General features: G+C 47.1%; 1 protein-coding gene across 1 annotated transcript in view; it reads left to right on the top strand.

The window, feature by feature from the left end:
• Positions 1 to 4,747: 4,747 nt before the first annotated feature.
• PTPRJ (protein tyrosine phosphatase receptor type J) overlaps positions 4,748 to 21,304 on the top strand; it is a 153,049-nt gene continuing 136,492 nt past the window's right edge. The window contains exon 1 of the mRNA XM_074372004.1: positions 4,748 to 5,209. Coding sequence (XP_074228105.1) covers positions 4,766 to 5,209 — 444 coding nt within the window. The 5' untranslated portion in view covers positions 4,748 to 4,765. The remainder of the gene's footprint in view (positions 5,210 to 21,304) is intronic.

The following is a 21,304-nucleotide window of genomic DNA, read 5'->3' as shown; positions in this document are numbered from 1 at the left end:
CATGGTATTTACTTTATTCCAGGCAGTATTGTAAATGTTTTAACTATTTTAGTGCTTATAAAAATCCTATGAGGTCGATATTATCATCAAGAACATCCTCATTGAGAGATAAGGATATTGATGCACAGAGAACTTAAGCAACTTGTCCAGGGTCACACAGCGAATACATGGCAGGACCAGGATTTAAACCAGGCAGCTGAATCCAGAGTCCATACTCACAGCCATTATGATTTATTGCCAAGAACAAAGCTCATGCATGTATCTACCTAATGTAATATATATGTACACGTGTTTATATATCATTTAAATACATAATGTAACTATATTATCCTGTATGATTTTTATTTGCATATTTGGATTTTCAGGGTATTTTCTTCTGTACTAGCAAGAGTCCACTACACAATTGTTCCTACACAATTTGATTTTTTTGCCCTAACTCTAGGAACCCAGGTGCTGTAGACATCCAGCCCAATGTGATTACGATTTTATTTTCAACCTGAAAAAAATAAGTTTCTTTTTCAAACCTGAAAAAAATGAATTTATTTTTAACAAGCCTGGAAGGACCCAGCTGCCAAGAAGCCCTGGACTCTAGGCCTCCTGCTCTCTCTCCCTCTTCTTGTCTTTATGCCTCTTGGCCCTTTCTTTGTCAGAGGTGATGCTTCTGCTGCAGGCTTGACTGCCTCCTGCCCCCGCCTGGTACTTCTGGTCTTTGTGCAGAAGTCATTCTCAAGCCCTGGACAAGAAACCCTGATCCCCTAGACCCCAAGTCTCCATGCCACCCACTCCTTGTGTTTCCAGATACCCTGGGTCTGGGACCTGTTCTGCCGGAACACGAAGGTACTGGGCTCCCTGGGAGCTTGACTCAGGACCTAACAGCTGGGAGTGTTAGAAGCCAGTGGGCTCATCCCTGTGGGTGCCTCAACTTGGGAAAGGGCGAGGACTCTTGAGAGCAATGGCTCTGTCTCTGCTCTCTACACTCTGAAAATCTATCACATGCTACTGTTTCTTTGTAAGTAAATTTTGTTTCCTATCTCAACATACGACACACACACAAACAGAAATATGAAAATGCTTAATGTTTCAAGTGCTTGAAGTCAGAAATGAAAAAGGCCATGCCAAGCAAGGTGCATGGGCAGGTGATTAAGGCACTGTTTAGGGAGGAACTGAGGTATGGTGCACAAACATGGAGTTCTAACCACAGCCCAGTTATTAGTCCACAGGAAACATCCTGTTACTGTTATAAAGATGAAGTGCAACTTTTTTTTTTTTTTTTAAGAACTTTCTAAAAGTCTTCTTTTCCATTTCTGATTCAGTTCAAGTCTATGAGGCAGGAAGCTCTCAGGGCAGCCATGCCTGCAACATTAGCTAATCAGACTCCCAAGAAACATTCCATTCCGCTTAGGAGGGCTTTGGAGAATGGTTTGCTCATGGTGGCTTTTAAAATAAACTGAGGGTTGCCAGGCTGAATGGACTCCCTGCGGGGCCGGTGACCTGGTTCCAGGCTGGTGCCCAGCAGGCTTGCCTCCCGCTGGGATGGTGGACCTGTCATTAAACACGGTTGCCTTGCCTGTTTCCCTTTCTTGGGGGATGAAGTAGAAAGTCTTGTACCTTCTGTCCCTTCCTATTTTAAAACTGGGGAAACTGAGGCCCAAGAGAGGAATGATAAAAGCAATAAGAACAGCCAACACATAGAACACTTTATATTAACTTATCTACAGATGTCAAGGGGAGGGATTCCATGGTATAGAGGCAAGAAAGGTATGGTTTCAGATTCTGGTTTTGCCTCTCTGAAGCTGTGTGATTTTGTGTAAGTAACTGAACCTCTCTGAGACATAGTTTATTTTTCATCAAATATTGCTAATGATACTTATTCTGTAGAGTTGTTACACGGAGTAGAAATGATGGATGTAAAATACCTAGAGTGGTGCCTGGCACCTAGGAAGTACCTGATCAATGGTCTTTATTATTATCAGGGATGCAATGCAGGCCAGCCTTAGGATAAACAGTATTTTCCAATCCTGCTCACAGCAAGAATTACCCAAGGAGCTGGGTAAAAATACAGATTCCCAGGCCACAGCCTCTGCAGTCTAAGGAAAGGCACGGGGATGTATATTATAATAAGCCACTGGATGATTGTTATCAGGCAATTTTGGAACACATTCAAGAACCCTCCCCTCCAACCTCTTGCTTTGACCCTTTTGTTCTTTATGCACCTGGCCCCCTATTCAGTAAAGCTTTAGCTTTTGCTTGAAGGTGGGCATGATTAAGAGGTCAAATATCATTATATATTCTCAAAGAGAATGTGCCCTGAACTTTGCACAGTAGATTTATTCCTGAAAAGCTGTTCGCAAATGGAATTTGGGGTGTGTGTGTGCCTATGTGTATGAACAGACATATATTTAACACCTTAGTTTGTTATTCAAAGGAATGTATTCAATTCAGCTAAATAAGTAGTATTTGACTGCCTACCATGCGCTGGGGATACAATGACAAACAAGATGCAGGCCCTGTCTTCAAGGGCCTTATTTAGAGTCCTTTGAGGAAGACGGTCAAATAACGGGTGATTACAACACTGTGGTTAGTTAAGTTAGCACAGGGAGCTATGAGGGGGAAGAGTACCCAACCCTGGGTTGGGGCATCTGGGAAGTTTTAGGGGAAGTGACATCTGAGACCTGTAAATTAGAACCTAGTTTCAAACCCTTTTGCAAAATGAATGACCCCTCCCTAATTTATCCTTGTGGAAAAATGAACTTTTACATCGTGCTACCCTGGATGCATCGATAACAATCATGAAGCTGGTTAAATACTAAATTTCCTGCTAGGGGAAGGCACTGAGTGAGGCTTCACAGAGTAGCCAGGGGGAGAAAGGCACAATCCCTGCCCTTAGGGAGTTCACACCACCCCTACTCAGCATTAATTTCACGTCTCATACAGGTCGTTAATCCAGTGTGATCTGTTTATGATCAAACGGGTAGTTTATTATTCAGGTTGTAACTCCCTTTACTGAAAAGGCTGTTTATTCTCTTTCATCACCACGCAGTGGGGAAATCCGGTTCCAACCAACACAATCGTGAACATACATTTTGTCCCAGAGAAAATCAAAGTGCATGCTGGAGTTCCCGGAGCTGTCTGCAGACCCAAGTCATGAAGTTGTGGAGGCCTGGATGCACCCTTAGGGTCCGTAGGGTCTGAGCATCCTGGGAAGTCCAAAGACCTGGTGGCACCTGCACTAAGTCAAGCTCTCCTTCCCTCTGGCCGTCATGGACAGGAACGCCTTTCAAACCACCTGTCTCTGCCCGAAGGGGAGGAGTCAGGAAGGAACGGAATTCCTGGAGAATTATGATGATTACATCACGTTTAAACAAAAGACAGCAAGGTGTGTAAGTCAACAGTTGAGGTCCCCTTACCTTCTGTTCTCCTCCGTGTGTGGGCCTGGTAGGAGCTACTTAGACCCTTTAAGTGAAGGTGTGTTCCCATCTCACAGGTGGGGAGCCTGAGGTACATGGGGTGCCGGGAGGCAGTGTTGGGCACCTGAGGGTTTGCACCTTGCTGCACATCGAATCCAACCCAGACTTATTCTGCCTTTCAAATTCTCCTCTACCTATGAACCCCCAACCTCCCTGCTTTTCAGAAGGCCAAGCCTGAGGCACCCACTTTCTGGTTTTTTTTTTTTTTTTTTACCAAGTTGCTCCCACTTCTGGATACACTGTCCCCCTCTACCTGTCTGGAGAAATTCAAGCCATCCTTCAAAGCTCAGCTCTGGTGTTAGCTCTTCTGGTTGGAATTCATCTTTCCCTCCCCAGCACTCCTTGCTCTGGCCCTTTCTCTCATTACTTTTCCTTGGGCAAGAGGCTTAGCCTCCCAGGTCCCCAGGTCCCTCCTGAGTGCATGGGCTGAACAGTAACATTTGCAGTAATCTTTGCCCGCTATCGGATCATGGACTTCCTCGAAGATGTGATGAAGCTGCTAGAGTAGCTCATGTTTACCGAGGCCCACTGTGTGTCAGCGTCAAGCCCGGGGTTTAAGACTTTTCTGTTCATTATTTCACGTGATAGCCAAGTCTCTTTAGCTGGGTACTGGTATTATCCTCTCTTCACAGATGAGGAAAAGAGGCCCAGAGAGGTGAGATGCCTCTCTCGAGGTCACACAGCTAGTACTACTAGCAGAGCCAGGTTTACCATCTGCCAGAGTTGGGGTCCTAATCACGGCACCCGCTCCAAGGCCGGCTCTCTGCCTCCCTGGCCCCGGAATGGGGGCGGGGAGAACACAACACACTGCACATCCCCTACAATTCAGGGGTTCATGCGCCTCCAAGCCCACCCACCGGCCGGATCAACCAGGCCTTCGCTGTCTTAACGCAGGCCTGGCTCTGCCCTCGGCAGGGATCGCAGTCAACATCTGGTGACCCAGGGCCACGGAGCGGGGCGAGGGATACGGGCTCGTGGCTCGGGAGCGGCAGAGCCGCATCCCGGGTGCCGAGTCCTAGGAATGTGGGAGGGCTGGGCGGAGAGGGCGGGCGAGGCGGGGGCGCTTCCTCTGCCCGCCGGAGGGGAGCCGCCCGGGCGCGCGCGGGGCGCGCCACCGCCCCCTCCCCGCCGCCCCGCCGTCTCGGCGGGGGCGGGGGCTGCCGCGGGAGGGCGGCGAGGGGCCGCGGAGATCTGCAGCCGCCCGGCCGGCCCGGGCGGGAGGAAGCGATGAATATTCAGAGGGGGAGGGGAAGGGAGGGGGCTGTGCGCTCGCCGCGGCTCCCTGCAGCCCGAGCCGCATGACGCGCGGAGGAGGCAGCGGGAGCCACCGGAGCCGCAGGAGCCGGGATCAGGGCGCCGCGCGCGAGGGGTGGGCGCCGCTCGCTCCGCCCCGCGAAGCCCCTGCGCGCCCAGGGACGCATCCCCCCCGCGGCAGCCGCGCCGGGCTCCGCCGTGTGGCCGCCGCCGCCGCCGCCGCTGCCATGTCCCCGGGGAAGCCCGGGGCGGGCGGAGCGGGGACGAGGCGGACCGGCTGGAGGAGGAGGAGGCGGAGGCGGAGGCCGGAGGCGGCGACAAGGGCGCCGGAGCTTGGGCGCACGGCGGGGCCTGACTCGCGCGTCCCGGGCACGTTCCAGGGCGCGCGGGGCATGAAGCCGGCGGCGCGGGAGGCGCGGCCGCCTCCGCACTCGCTGGGGCTGCGCTGGGCGCTGCCGCCGCTGCTGCTGCTGTTGCGCCTGGGCCAGGTGAGCGGCGGGGTGGGCCTGGGCGAGGGTCGGGGGAGGTGAGGACGGTGGGGGCGGGACTGGCATCTCCTGCACCTGCCCGGGTGCGCCCCGCCTGCGGGGATCGGGGGAGTTGGCTGGGGGCCCGGTGCGACCTCGGAGCCTCCCTGTTGGAGGCCGGCCTCGCACGCCGGCGACCGAGCCCCTTCCTTGGCGGCCCGGTGCCCGAGGGAGGGTGGCGGGATCCGGGGTCCCGGGCTACCCTGAGCCTTCCGGTGGCCGCCCTCGCGCGGGCTGCAGGCCGTCTCCCGCCCGGCCCTGCCCGGAGCTGGTCACATCTGGCCGGCGCGGGCCCCGCTCGCCCGCCCGAGGCGGCCGGAGGGGGCGTGTTTGCGGAGGGCTCCCTACGCGGAGCCGGGCGGGCCTGGCCGCGCCAGGGCCAACCTCCGACCTGGTCGGCGGGGGCCCGAGGGGCAGGGACGGAGGTCAGCGGCGGCGACCTAGGGGAGCCGGGCCAGGGCCTGGCGCGGGGCCTCCGGGCCGAGGGCGATGCTTCTGGGGAAAGTTCCCAGCGCCGGGAGAAGGTGGCCACTCGCAGACGTGCCTCGGGGCGGCAATCCTCCTCTCGGGGAAGCTGCTTGCTTCCGTGGGTGCTTAATTCGTGCTTTGTGGGCGCCGCGTCCCCCCCCCCCCCGCCCGGTTTTCTAGCTTCTGTTTTCAGATAATGCTGTGCCTGGCATTTTGGTGACCGACCTTTCCGAAAGCGCCGTTTCTCCTTCCTGGTGTTCCCATCAGGGGGTGAGGCAGGGCAGCTGGGAGACGTCCCCATTTCACGGATAGGGAACTAGAGGGGGAGAAGTGAAAGAGCAGAACCGCCTAGCCCTGCAGCGGGAGCTGAGCCAGCGCGTTCGTCCTCACAGCCTTCTAGGAGCCTGCTAGGGTCTCGAACCCGCGGTGGAAAGGGCCCTCGTGATACCCCTGTTGTGCGTTTTGTAAACGAAAATCTTGATTGTATACAGACAGTAGCTCTGAGGACAGGATGTTTGAAACCTGGGAAGTGAATTATTGGCTGGGGATAGAACCTGGTTTCTGGGAAAACTTTTCAGGCACAAACAGAGGTTTGTCTGAGAGCAGAAATATCAGCCTTGGGGCAGCAATGCCGCCCAGCAGGCAGGACCAGCAGGCAGCTGGGGCCTGGGGGCTATGGTAACTCTGAGCACCCAATGGCCCTCCGATTGCTAAGGTCCCTTCCCAGTTTTCCTCAGCCGGCTTTGAACAGGCTCTCCTGAAGGCCTAGGAGCCGCTGTGACCTCCTGCAGAGAATACTGCATTAGGTGTCAGAAGACCAACCAGCTCCAGGGCCAGGTTCAGGCCGGACTTGCTCTTCAGTATCCACCATCCTCAGTTAACAGCATCTGTAGAGTGGATGTGACACCACCTGCCCCATAGTTGTTTGAGTGGCTTTCACTGGCCAGTGTCTGAAAGAGCTTTGGAAACATTAAACAGTGTCTGATTGGGATTATCATTAAGGTGCAGTGTATCTTCTCCCTGTCCCTGTAGGGAAGTTCATGAAGAACAGTGTATGAGATTAAAAAAAATATTGCCTCATATTGAAGATCTCTGTACCAAAGTTAACACTAAAGAAATACTTGACTTTAATTTATTTTTTAGTTTACTTTAGTGTATATATTTTATTATTTATTGTTTTGCCTGGGCTATGGTGGTTGTTAGCTATGCTTTGAATCAGTGAAAAGTTTCTTAGGTAAATTTATTTCTTGCTCAATCCTTCCTTGTATTTCAATAGAATCTTGCCACGCTACACTTGTCCCTTATTCAGATATTTCCTTCCTCTCTAATTTGTTATGTAGAAACTCAAGAGGGCTCTTTATTTCTCGTTTTTGGATACATTATAAAATAGGAAATCTAAAAGGCTCTCTGAAAAAGCATCTTCAAAATCCATTTTCAACAGTATATTTTGATATTGGATATTTCAAGGGATCAGTGCATTTTTGAGCTGGACCAGAATTGAAGATAGCTCAGACCCCTCTTTTTTTTTTTTCCCCCTAAAGTTAAGTATATTGAGGCCCGTGGAAGACAGTGATTGGGCTGAGGTCCCCTGACAGGACAGTAGTGGAGCTGAGATTGGAACCTGCATCACCTGCCTGTGCCTTGGATTTTTTTTTTTTTTTTGATGCTTTTTTGGGGTGGAGGAGGGTCATGTTTTCACTTTGCTCTTAATTTTACTATAGGCACTATGTACTCCTGAAACTGGGGGTGTAAATTGAGTTTTTCAAAGTCGAATCATATTTGAGATTGAAAGTCATATTTGAGATTTCTGAAGCTTGTTCATTTAGGAGATGTGGGGGAAGGTATCTGACTGCTTCCCCAACATTTGATTGGTTTTGTAAGCCTTGGATTGTGTGTGTGTCTATTTTAAAAAGGAATCAACTGTAGCAGCTTAAAAAAATGGACAGGTCATTGAAAAGATGTAGCTCTGTTGGGGCATTAATGAGGGTGGGTTTGGAAGCTGGGAAGGCTCAGTGCTTAGTAGGGCTGGAAAAGCAATTTTTGAACCAGGCATCCATTCCCCTCCTCCAAGATAGAAAGAATGGCCGGAGATGCTTCTAACATGAGGACTTTGCTGATTGCAATGACTTCACCCATTCTTGTAGCATTTTTGCACACTAATTTTGGTTTATGTGTATGTTTTGGGCAACGTGACAAGGCAATTTTCCCCCCTTGCCTCCTTGTCTCGAGAAAAATAGTCCTGACAGATTCTTTGTAAAATCAGCTTGATAGTGGGCTGCTTTAAAATGAAAAAAAGCTGGTGACTGATAGCAGTTTTGTTGGTCTTAGAGTGTTTCAGATTTGCTTTTCCTTAATTTTCTTTTTTCCTGATGAATAGTAACTGTGTTTATTATCTGCTGTAGTTAATCCTTAAGCCTGCTTACCTACCTGTTTCATCAAGGGTACAAAAACTATTTTGACTCTCCTTGAAATTGCTAGTTAAATTCTCATAGGGGTGACTTTAAATATTTTTGTTTTGCTTCAGGATAACAATGGAAAAACCAAACAACTATGTTTTGTTTGCAGACAGTTTAAGAAAACAGAGCAAATTGGTTTATGGTTAGATTGTGACTTTGAGCTGATTTCAAGTTTAGCCCATGATAAAGGTAACCACGGAATAGGTTAGGTTTCCTAAGCAGAGAGAATCCTGGCTCCCGAGTGAGCAATTTCGGTCAGCAAAGAGGTTATTTAGCTCCTAAAAGTAATTTTTGCCTGGGGTTGAGGCCCAGGCAGAATTGCTGGATGCCTGTAGGCCTGGGTTTAGCCAGTACATCATCAGCAATTACTTACTTACTTCATTCACTGCTTGGCCAGGGGAATTATTTTGAGTGCAGGGTAAGAGGCAATTTTCTGTGTGTTTCCCTTCTAGCAGACTGTTGCTGATAATATTATAATTAATAGGTAACATTATATGTGGCAGGCACTGTACTAAGGGTTTTTTTTAACTTTATATTTTCTTGTGTTTATTTGCCTAAATAGCTTTTCACCAAAATCAGTAATTTGCAAATATTTCTTCTCAACATTTAAAAAATTTTAATTTATTTTAAAAATTGAAGTATAGTTGATTTACAATGAGTCAGGTGTACAGCAAAGTGAATATATATAAAATATTATTCTTCAGATTCTTTTCCAATATGAGTTACTATAAGATATTGAATATAGCTTCCTGTACTCTATAGTAGGTCCTTATTGTTTGTTTGGTTTTTTTGGAGGGTAATTAGGTTTATTTATTTATTTTAATGGGGGTACTGGGGATTGAACCCAGGACCTTGTGCATGCTACGCAGGACATCTACCACTGGGCTACACCTGCCCCTCTCCCTGTGCTAAGAGTTCTAATGCATTATCTCATTAGAACATTTCAGAATAATTAAGACGTAGGTGCTGTTCATGTTCTTCTTTTATCTGGGAGAAAACTGAGGTGTGGAACTTACCAAAGATTCATAACTAGTATGTGGTAGAGCCAGGTCTGCCATCTCTGCCGCCCCAGTTTACTGTCCTGGGTTGTAAGAAGTCATATGTTTTAGAAAAAGTCTTCAGTGTACAACTGAGAGGAGGTAACAGACTTTTGTGGTGAAGGACAGGCTTGTGGGGCCTGACCTCTAATGGGGCGGGGAGTTATTTTGGGTTTCTGCTCCCCAAACCCTGTAGTCTGTTCCACTGTGACACGGGCAGCCCAGGTGCCCTCTTTCCTGCTCGTGTTTCTTTGGGAGCCTGAATTTGTGAGGTAGGGCTGCTTTAGTGGAGCTGGGATGGAAAGACTTGAGTTTAGGTCCTTGTTCGGCCACTTAGTAGCTGCATAAACTTGGGCAAGCCACTTAACCTCTGTGACTCCTCATTTCCTTATCTGGAAAATGGGACTAATATTTCCTGCTTCACTGGGTGGTTGAGAGGATCAGATGAGATGAGGAGGAACTGCTACGTAAAATCTAAAGGCACAATTCAGTCTCTAGTTGTGGCTGCCTCTGTTACCTGGGGAGAAGGTGTGGGGCTTCAAATCATTAATTCATGTAACAAATACTTATTAAGTGTTTCCCACGAAGTGGTGTGGATTAACCCTGGGGGTGTGCAAGATGAACTTAGTTCACAACACATTTTTTTAAATCTTAATAAGTATTTTAGAGGGAGCGTTAGTAAAAAAAGATTTCCAAGTTGCATATCAAGCCCATTACTTTATAGATAGAGTGAGGCTACCTGTAGTATCCCAGTAAATAAGTTTATTTAAATTTAGTAAGTGGGGAGGATATAGCTCAGTGGTAGAGTGCATGCCTAGCATGCACAAGGCCCTGGGTTCAATCCTCAGTACCTCCGTTAGAAATTAATAAACCTAATTACCTCCCCCCAAAAACCAAACTAAAAAATAAAAAAAATGATAAATTTAGTAAAAAGCTGAGCTAGAGAAAAATATTGAGTAAATAATTATATAAAGATGGTGTAGTTATGGCAAACCTGTAAATGTGATAAATTGCTTACACTGGGGACAGACAGGAGGTGGGACAGGTGCTGAGTGGAGGCAGCTGTCTTCATGACTCTTCCAGGCTCTGGGGATGACTTTATTCCGATCACCCCCAGCTACCCCATCACAGTTGTGACATAGGCTGTGCCCTTCCAGAGAAAGGGCAGCACTGCATTTGCCAGCCGAGGTGAGGCGAGGCGAGAGGCAGAGAATCTAAGGAGTTCCCTGGGATGCGCAGGTGTCAGACCAGGGAAGTCCATAGCAATTCTGTCACCTCTTCGTGTGGCTTTCCAGTGGCTTTTCTGGTAACACCCTGCCCCCCCCACCCCCCCACCCCCGCCAGGAGCTGTAGGAAATTTGTTATTACTTCCTTATTAGTGATAGGATTCCTTAATAGCCATTCTGTTGTCTCAGAATTTCCATGGCATGTAAATGCCTGGGTGAAGGGTGGTGGTAATGAGGCAGCAGATGGGGGGCACTCTGAAAGTGAAGGAGTGTCAGCTCCCACAGAAGGTCTAATTTTAAACATGCAAATAATTTTCAGTTCCACTTTTCCTTCTTCCTGTTTGAAGGAAGCTGTACCCTGTTGCCATTTCTGAGGCTTGAGCAGACAATGTCGTTATTATGCCACAAACTATCTCCTCCAGGGCAGGAATAGGGTGGTGTTTTTCTGGGTGCCTGTGCCTGTCCCCAGCCCAGTGTTATTTCATGGCTTCTGAGAAAGAAGTGAGTGAATATTAAAACTTAGCACCAGTACGCACCTAACACAGTGGTTCTTAATCTTCCAGGGGAGGGAGAGGTTTAAGACTCTTACCCAGTATTTAAAAGGGAAGAATCTTCTCCCTAAAAGAAAGGCACGTATTTACAAATTAATATACAATTTCAGGGGTTTCATGGGCTCTTTTTAAAGCCCAGGTTAAAAAGTCTCCAGTCTACAACTGTGCAGCATTTAGAAAGTATCAATCCTCTTCAAAGAGATAACACCATGGGTATTCTTGGTTTCCTCCCCGGGGTGGGGAGAAAAAAAATGTTTCTGTGTAGTATATGCAAGTATCCATGTTCATCTTTTCAAAAAGTTACATTAAAGAAAACATTATACATACATTGTTTTCCCTTTTGATTTTCTTAGTTATCTTGGAGATTATTTCATATCTGTATAAGTTTTAACTCATGCTTTTAAATGACTGCCTAATACTCTGATGTGGGACTTTACCATATTTATTTGACCATTCCTCTGTCAATGGACATTTTAGTTGTTTTTAGACACCCCCACCCTGCCCCTTTTATAAATCATGTTTCGGAGAGTGTCTTTGGTACATATTCCTTGCAGCCTGCATGAGGACCATCCACAGGGTAGATTTCTAATTTTAGGATGGCAGGATTAGTGGGTTCATGCTTTTAAAATTTTCATAGCTGTTACATTTCCCCCAGTTTGTACCTGCACCCACAGGCTTAGAGAATGTCTATTTCTCCATACTATAAGCTGAACTGAGGATTGTTAAAAATGTAAAACGTGTGCATTTTAAAGAGATAAAAAACATGTATGCTGCTACTTTTATTTATATGTTAAATTTTGAGTTAGTTGGGCATTTTTTTCCTTTGTTTTGGGCAATATATTTGCATTTCTTCCTTTTTTTGTTTTTGGTTAGCTCCCTGTTCATTTAAAAAAAATTGTCTTTTTGTTATTGATTTGTCAAAGTTCTTTGGAAATTAAGGAAGTTAGTCCTTTGGCTCTCATTTTTGTTGCAAATATATATTTTTCCCAACTATTTTAGATTTAGCCCTTGTTCCTTAGGAACGCAGAGATTAATAAGACCCCTGGGTGGTGAAGAGAGTGTAGAATTTGGAGCTGGGCTGCCTGGTTGAAATATTAGCTCCACCACCTAACTAGCTGTGTGATCTTGGGCAAGTGCCTTAACCTTCCTGATCCTTGACCTTCACATTTTTAAAATGCTAATAATAATAGTAGTACCTCTCACACAGGGAAGTTGGATAAATCAAAAGAGATCGCATTATATTAAAGGTCCTTGTAAGTTGTTATAGGGCTATAAGAACATTATTTCATCTACCCAAGAGTTAGATTTTAAAGTTAGGGCAAAAGTCCATCATTATGAATTATAAAAATTGTGTTACAAAAATTTTAAAATAGGATTTAAGAGATTAAATCCACAATGGATTGTATACATTTGCGTGTGTATAAATTAAAATATATGATTTGAAGCAGTGTAGGCTTCTCTGAGAACATAATTCAAATTATGTTTCTGTTTTGACAAGTTAATGTAATTGAATTAATATAGGTTAAATGGTCACAAGATGTGACTGAAGAGTGGCCAGTGTGGTCCTCACCCCCAAAGAGCACAGGAATATTGACCATGTCCCTTAAAGAAACAGGGTCCTTTTTGAGCATCTCTCTTTATCTTGTGACGTGGCCAGCTCTGGCTGTGGCTGCCTCCTATCTCTGGGTACATTTTCTGTGGGGCCAAGAGGAGTTATTATATGCCGCTAACTGAACATTTAAAGACATAATCCTTGGCTCTGATTTCAGGAGATGAGAAGCCCAGGGAGTCTTTGCTGATGGTGCCCCTTGTTTCCATGGCAGCACGGTGATGCTGCATTTCCTGCTGCTGGCTGGGGGGGCACCATGTTTTCATGTCTTTGTTTTGTGGGGCTTATTCTTTTTCCACTGAGCATGGACCACACTTATGGTCCTGTTCCTGAGGCCCGCAGAGGGACACTTGCAGGAAAGTTGTTGTGGGTATAGAGGCAGATTGCATGCCGGTGCTTAGTGCTCTGGCTTTGGAGTCAGACAGACCTGACTCCTTTGCTTCTTAGTGGTATGACCTTGGGCCAGCAATTCGAATGTTCAGAGCCTCACTTGTTCTTATCTGGAAAATGGGGACTCCAAGAACACCTACCTCATAGTGTTGTTGTGAAGGACTAAATTCGTCTGCGTAACAAGTTCTTAGTATGAAATAAACTTCGCAAGATATTGGCTGTTGTTTTAGTATCTTATTTTGCTGAGACACTGGTGTACTTTACTCCTTATGAAAGCTGAAATATTATTTTTACCTTATAGTTTGCAAGGCCTTCAATGAATAAGAACTCATTTAATTCTCACAGCATCCTTGTGAGTTTGTCATTGTCATTCTCATTTAAGGTGTGCTCAGATTGTCTCTAAGTGACTTGTCCATTTCAGGTGCCATCTATTTTTTTGCACAATAGTAATGTACATTCATTGTGTAGCCCAGTTTTTCAAATTAGTGAAATTTAGACTTAGCTTTCAAAAGGTGAGATGGGCAGTTGAGTCCCCTAGTTCGGTTCATACATAATTATTAGGTTGAACCACGTGAAATTACTGTTTTGGGCCCTTTGAATACTGGCAGTTGTATATGGTTCCACCTAATATGTTCTAGAAAAAAATGCTTTTAAAGTAAATTTAGAAAACCGAATCATAGACTTGCATGCTGTAAAACAGTATAGTTAAAACCGTGGGTCATAAAATCATTTAGTGTGTTATGACCAGCATTAAAAAATGATAGAACAGAAAATAGCAGTGTCTACTTGCTTTATGAGGTTTGTTTCAGTTATATGTATTGTGTGTGTGTGTGTATGTACGTACTGAATGGCGTATAAAATGCATTGATCATGTCTTCAGTCACGGCCAAAAAAACTGAAAGCCACTATTGTAGAGAATGGAGTGATGGAAGGTGTGGGGTGGGAGGTGGAGGTGGGCTCTGTTTCTAGAGGCAGTGGAAAACTAGTGTCAGGTCCCCAGGCATGCATCACCAGTGCCCCCACATACAGGTGGAAACCATTCTGCAGCGGCTGGTACAGGAAGGCCTGACTTCTGGAGAGGTCCCTTCCGAGGAGAGGGGTTTGACTGACAGCTGAGGAGGCCTGACTTTTAGTAGTTGCCCTTCTGGAAACTTCAGGGGGACCACCGCAGTGGGAAAAGCCGCTGGCCATGCCCAACATTCTTTGGTAGATAGATTTGGTAGGAAGCTAACACTTAGCATCTAGCATGTTATGTACTTTGAAGGAGAACCTGGGGCCTCCTCAGGGGAGCTGAGGCACCGAGGAGTCGTTGTCACTCATCTGGTGAGTGGTAGGGGACTTGGACTCACAGCCCAGACTTTTTTTTTTTTTTTTTTAACCTCTAGGCTGTCCTGCCCTCTCGTCCACTCATGCTGATCTACTGTATTCACCAGACTCATGCTGATCCCCAGCTGGGGGCTGTTAGCCCACTTGGCTGGACCTCTCCATCCAGAGGTTCATTCAATTCCCGTATGAGTCAGTTCAGTTTTTTTTAGTATAAAAAATTGGAAAATATACACAAGTGAAAGAAGAAAGCAAAATTATCTGTAATCCCCACTCTCCTGAAATTAACTCCCGGTAGCGTTTTGATGGGTGATCTTTGTCTTTTTTAATTCTTGTTCTAGCTGTCTAGTTCTACTAAAGTAGGGTTGCCTGCTACGCATGCTATGTAATGTGTATTTTTCAAATTTTTAAGTTCCGAGGGTAGATGCATCCCTCGGGGTGCCCCTGGAGGCCACAACATAAACATGAGGCTAGTTCCTGGGTAGGGGCAGGTCACAGCTCCTCAGAGCAAAGTCTTCTGAAATGTTTTTTGGAAATAGACAAACAAACATGGACATATTATAGGTTAGATACCAAATTTGCATCCAGAATATTTTCCGCCAGTACAGAGACAACAAAGAAATCTCTACCCTGCAGACCTTGTAGGGGTGTGAGTTCATTCTCCTCTGCTATTCTCAGGGGCATTTTGTGAAGTAGTGATAATATGTTGCAAACATTTTCCCCTTGAGAGTAAATATTCTTCCCTTCTCTAACTTTCAGGTGTTGCATCCCATTACATTATATGAAGGTACCTTAATTTATCTCATTTGTCCTGTGATTAGTCCTCTTGTTTGTTTCCAAAATTTCTTTTGCCATGATGAAAGTTATTCAGATGACTTTGTGATTGAATCTCTGATGATGGCCTCAGGGTAAGTGGAGATAATGAAAATAATAGCTCCTATAGGTTGAATATTTATTATGAATTGTTGTCAGCACTTTGTGTGTATTAACTCATGTAATCCTATGATGTAAGTCCAGGGAAGGAAACTGAGGCCAGAGAGTTATGATCTGGTCCGTGGCCACATGCTGTGCCAGAACCTCCACCAGCTCGTTGTAGGTTTCCTTGGAGCTCAAAGGAGATCCGACAGGATTGCCTACATGGGCCAGGGCATGTGTGGGTCTCCTGGAAGAACGACTGGGCTTGAGGGCCATTCTCACAGGTGGGAGGGTGTTGTCCTATGGAATGGGTGGCACATTGACACTTGCTGCTCACAGCCATGACATGGCAGGAATGAAACGATTCCCCAAACCCCAGAAGATAAGAGTGTCTTTTCTGTGAATTTTTGATCCTGGAGTCATAAATGAGAAAGGCTGCCTGAAACTTTGGGGCCTTGGCCCAGGTCACATGAATGACATCATGTCATCTTGTTGGGGTCTTGGCCTTCCTGTTGTAATGAATTTGGATTTCATAGAGCTTAAATTTGGACGTGGATGGCCTGACCTCAGGGTGTCCCATAAGAAGAGAAACATGAAAAAGGACATGGGCTTTGATGTCAGCAGAAGCACAGATCCAAACCCATGTTTTGCTTCTACAGCCATGTCTTGGAACCTGTTGTGTCATCTGAAAAATGGGTCATAGTTGCTGGGCCACATGTTATTAGGGTTAAATGAGGGAAGGTGCATAAGGCACCCAATCCAGATTGTGACTTAAATGTTCACTCCCAGCTCACTCACATTAACACAATGCCTCCTGACTTTGGGGCTGCGGTTGCCACACGCCCAAGGTTAAGGAGACCTGCCCTGCAGGGGTTCAGACAACTTCTGCCTTTGTGCCTGGGGTACTGTCTAGAGTGGTCACCAAATCCTACCATGTGGAGAGAAATTGTTGGGGGTGCAGGATGGGAGCTCTCACCTCAGATGCCATGCTGACATGTCTGGAGATGTGGGCCTAAATTCCCTTTGAAAACTAACAGTCTCTAAAAGAGAATAATGTTAATTAAGCTAGAGCTGGAGGTCATGAGAGGGATCACACACATCCAGGCAGAGCCAGCCTTTCCTGGAGGAGAGTGATGGCCCCGCTTGCCTTCTCTCCCTGCTGGTGAGGCCGTCCCAATCCACCACATCCTTGCTTCAGGCAGGAAATATTTAACAAGCACTAACCACGTCTTTTGGCCCTAGCACTCTCCAGCCTAGCCTGTCTCTGTTAGGTGCTACACTTATCCCTGCTAATTTAGCTTGGCTGCATCATCAAATGTCCACCTTCTGACTTCGTGCCTCAACCCATTCCTTGAGGTTGTCTCCTCCTGCAAACCACTCTACCCGGTACCACCTTTCCCCTTATTCTCTGATCCTGCGTTCTCATAGTTTAGACCTGATGTTGAAGTTGTGTCATTGTTCAGACCCGTGCATCTCTCAAGTCAATCACAACCTCCTATTTAGTTCCATTGTGTCTGGCTACCGGGAGTCCCTCCCTATGAGGGTGGGCATCAGACGGCTGGAAGGCACCTTGGTTGGCAGTCTCACTCTGGGCTTGTTCATGGGACTGAGAGATGGTGGGTGCAGTGGTTAAGAGCTTGGGCTCTGGAGTAGGAAGCCGGTGTGGGCGTTCCTTGTCTTACCGTGTTTAACCTTTCCATGCATCATTTTTCTCCTGTATTAAATAGTGGTGATAAAATGACTCAGCTCTCGGGCTGTAATAGGAAGTCCATAAAGTAAGGTAAGGTATGTATCGCAGAGAATTGTTCAGCACATATTAAACACCAGTAAACATTAAAAAAGGAAAAGGATCCTGTGTTGGGCAGGGCTATCTGGTCTGACCACAGAACTTGTGACCAGCTTCTTGATCTCTTCTGGAAGATGCATGTGTAGCTCCTTCGACTCTGCTGTCCCCTGTTGCCCAGTGTGGTTGGAGTGAGTGGGGATGACTTCTTTTCCTGTAGACCAAGGCTTGTCAACCTCCCTTGGGGCCTGGTAATTCCTTGTTTTGGGGGCTGTCCTGTGCACAGTAGGGTGTTAAGCAGAGTCCCTGGCCTCTGCCCAATAGACCCCAGTACCCACCTCCGCCAACTTGTGACAATCAAAAATGTCTCCAGTGTAGCCAACTGTCCCCCGAGGGGGAACACACCCTGGTTGAGAGCCATTGCTTAGGTGGTGCCTGCTTTGAGGGAAGGCTGTAGGTTGCCTGTGCCTGGCAGTCTTAGTAGGGGCCCAGCTGTCCTTCCATTCCCAGGCGATTGTGGAACTGACTTCCTCTCATGAGACAGTAGGTCTAAACTAACAAGTGCAGAGATCCACATTGCTGGGTCTCAGACGAGGATTCCCATCCGACCTCTGCTTGTTCAGTGAGGACTTTTTAGGGATGCTGTAGCAAGCACTGGGCTGGGCATCTCGGCACCCAGGTGTCGATTCCCGGGCCAAGCTTCTCCCTGTGTTCTCAGCCTCAATTTCCTCCTCCACAAAATGGGAATAACAGACACTTTTCCCACCCTGCCCAGTGGGACAGGAAGCTCGTGTTAATGTGGTCTGTGTGGTGCTAAGCTCTGCTGTGGGGGATGTGAAGTTGCAAGAAAGGCTTAGTGTTTATTAGGAGCAGTGAGGCCAGATGTGCCAAGTTCCACACAGGAGATGGACCCAGTCAAAGGGAGATCCCATTACAAAGAGATTCATTGCCAAGTTCCCCCTCCCACCACCTCCCTGGAGCAATTTTCAGCTTTTAGAGTGTTTAGAGGCCCCAGGGCATAAGCCTGGAGATAATGCCTTCAGAGCCAGTGACCGGGAGTCCAGCTGGAGTGAGGCAGGAGGAGGAACCCAGGAAACCCACTGAACTGCTGGCGCCAGCCATGGGGGCTAGGAGGGTTAGCTTTCTGAAAGCTTGCTGTTCACACAGCTTTGGAGGAACTCATCACTTTGTGAAGCCAAAAAACAGCTCCCCCCCTCAGTGTTGATCACCCTGGTCAGGATATACACTCTCTAGGGGCTCGATTCTTTTGCCCAGATTCCATCAAGTTCTTCCCAGCCGTGCACTGTCCTGCCACACGTTGTGTGGCTGGAACTCTCATTTCATCCTTGGAATTATCGTGGCCATTTTAGAGCTGAGGTCCAGAGAGGTGAAGGGACTTGCACAGAGCCAGAAACGGGGCTGTTCCCTAATCTTTGCTGCTTTGTGATCAACAGCAATTTAGTAGCTTTCAAAGCCTGAAATTTTCTTGTGTGCCAAATGGGGATCATAAACACCTCCGAGGATTGTGATGGAGATTCCGTGAGGAAATGCCCGGGGAGCCCCTAGCATTACGCATACGCCTGGCACACGTAGAAGTGCTCCATAAATGTCAGCTGCTGTTATTGGTGTTGTTTCAACCATCAGTAGCAGCAGAGGGCACCGGCTTTGATGAGCTTTTCCAGGAATGGGACGAGTTTGTCCTGATCTAATCGTGCTGCCTATCTCAGGCCTCGTTCAGTAAATGTTTAGGGGTCCAACTGCCTAGAGGGAGGAGGGAGACGTAATCCGGGGAGGACAAAGCATCTGAGGTTGAGAGAATAAAGTAAAACCTGCCCTCAGGGATGTGATCTCACGTCAAACCAGCTGAGCTCATCGCCCTGCAACTTGGTAGTTAATCATTGCCTGTAAGGAGATAAAAAGGATTATCACCTCAAAGAATGTCTGGGTGAGAAAGGACCTTCGGGACATTAGATGCGTGGAGACAAATGGGTTCCAGTTTGTGTCCATCTTGAAGCGATTGATTGTGGCTGCTCCAGCCCTGCCTAGAAGGGAGTCTCAGACCACTTGGGACACGAGCTCATCAGGCGAGAGTGCTGGGATCAATTAGTGATGTCTGCTATGGCTGCAAGAAAGGCACAGGGTGACCAGACATGCTATTTATTTGCTCTCTTTGGCCTCAGCTGAGAGGCTGAGAACTAAGACTTGCTAAAACCCACTAGCGGGTCATCCAGTAAGTTGTAAAACCACACAAATCTTTTTTGGAAGGAAACTTTTCAGGGTGTCCAATTCTGGGGTTTCATCTCTGAGAAAGTGGTTTTTGCTTAACTGTCTTCAGCGAGAAGGAACCCGCCATCTCCAAAGGTTCTGTCTTTGGGTACCTCTCCCAGGTAGTGCTGACGCCACAGAGAGGGAGAAGGTCTTGGAAGCCACTTTAGGTGGGCACTTCTCAACCGTGGCTGAACCTGGGGAGCTTTTAGAAAATGCCGACTGGAGGCGCCCACTCCTGACCGGTGGGATTTGAATACCTGGGTGGGTGGGCACATGTCATCCCCGGCATTGTGTGTTTTTTTTTCTTTTTCCAGACTCCTCGTGTGATATTTATGAGTCTCTGGGGTTGAGAACCACTGAGGCCAAACCTTTTTTTGGAAACAGAGGCCGAGAAAGGGATGATTGTCCAGGGTTATGAAGGGTTAGTAACACTGGGAGAAGGAAAGTAGGGGAAAAAAACCTTTATCAAGGGCCAGCCATATGCTAGGCTCTTTTACATTCATGCCAAGACTCTTCTTGTCCCACAATGTTGTGTAATTCCACTGCTTAAACCCTGTGTGGCTTAATATCACCCTTAGTGTAAACCCAAATGGGGTCCTGCAAGACCCTAAACCTTGGATCCCGATGACCAGACCCATCCTTCCCCTCCCACCTTCCCCTGTCCACCTGTCCCTTGTTACCACCTCCAGTCACACTGGCTCTATTCGAGCCAACACTGGCACCCACCCCGCCCTCTCCCTCTCAGGGCCCTTACCGCAGTATTCCCCAGATCCTCCGGGCTCCTTCTCGGCTTATTCTAGTAAGAAGAGCACAGATTTTGAAGTCCTTTGGACTTAAATTTGAATCCCAGCACTGCCTCTTACTAACACTGTGATGTTGGCAAATTACTGAACTTCTCTTGTCTGTACAATGGAATCAGAATTCCAATGATGAGCTGACATTGACTGAATGCCCTCTGTGTGCCAGGCACTGTGTTAAACCCTTTATATATTTGCACTGAGTGAATCCTCACAACCACCGAAGGAGGTGGTTCTCTTCTTGCCTTCATTGTACAGGAAAGGAAAACGAGATAGAGGTTCAGCAACCAGCCTGAGGTCACACAGTGAATCAGTCGAGGAACCAGGGTTCAAGCTTCTGCAGCTTGGCTCTAGAGTCAGGGTGTCAGGAATTTAGGAAAGCTCATCCGGATGGCCCCGGATGGGTGGTGGTGCTGAGGCCCTCAGCACGTGTGAGCCCCTCCTCCCGCTTTGACCTTTACTCTCATAGTGACATTTAAGTTTTCTTACCGTTTTTGTTCTCAAGTTGGTGACAAAATTACCAGTTTCCTGTTTGCTGGAGGTGCTCACCTCCAAACACAGTCTCTGTTGACAGGACCTTGGGGAGCACACTTTGTGGGCCGGGAGGGGTATGCACGGTGGGAGGGCCCTGGCATTCAGGGAGTGCAGGTGAGTGAGTGCATTTCTCATTTGAAAAAAACACCTTCTGCCTCTAATATTTGTTGAGTGCCTACTTTGTGCCAGGCGTTGTGACTATGACCAATAAAAACAACTAAAACAATAATTCTCAGTCCTGTCACCCCAACTTCATCAGCCCTTCATTTGCCATGTCCAGTTACTTGGACACTTTTCTGGGTGGTGATTGTTTTAACTGGAGAGGCAGGTTTGGGATTGATGGGGCTGGGTTTGGTGTCACCCTTGCTGAGGCATTTTCTGGGAGGATTTGCCCTGTTTTGATAAACAGAAGAGTGTACCGTCAAGGCTGCCTTTCAAGTGGCTGCTCTGTGCTGGGGCAGGCCTGCCTCAGGGTGGAGGTGAGACCAAACAGCCTCAAAATGAGTTTGGTCTTTTTTTTTTTTTTAGCTTATTTAATTTATTTTTCCTAATTGTATAAGAATAACATTAAAAGAAATTTAGAAACTAGAGGAAGGAGGGGAAGCCATATATCTCCCTTCATCACAGAACTATTATAATTTTAAAGTAGTTACAGTTACAAATTATTCCAGGTGGCTTCTTATTTAAAATAATGGTGAT

Source organism: Camelus bactrianus, chromosome 10, assembly GCF_048773025.1.
Source record: "Camelus bactrianus isolate YW-2024 breed Bactrian camel chromosome 10, ASM4877302v1, whole genome shotgun sequence".
Classification (NCBI taxonomy): Eukaryota; Metazoa; Chordata; class Mammalia; order Artiodactyla; family Camelidae; genus Camelus; species Camelus bactrianus.
The sequence above is the reverse complement of the archived record's forward strand: the minus strand, read 5'-3'. Positions and strand labels throughout refer to the sequence as shown.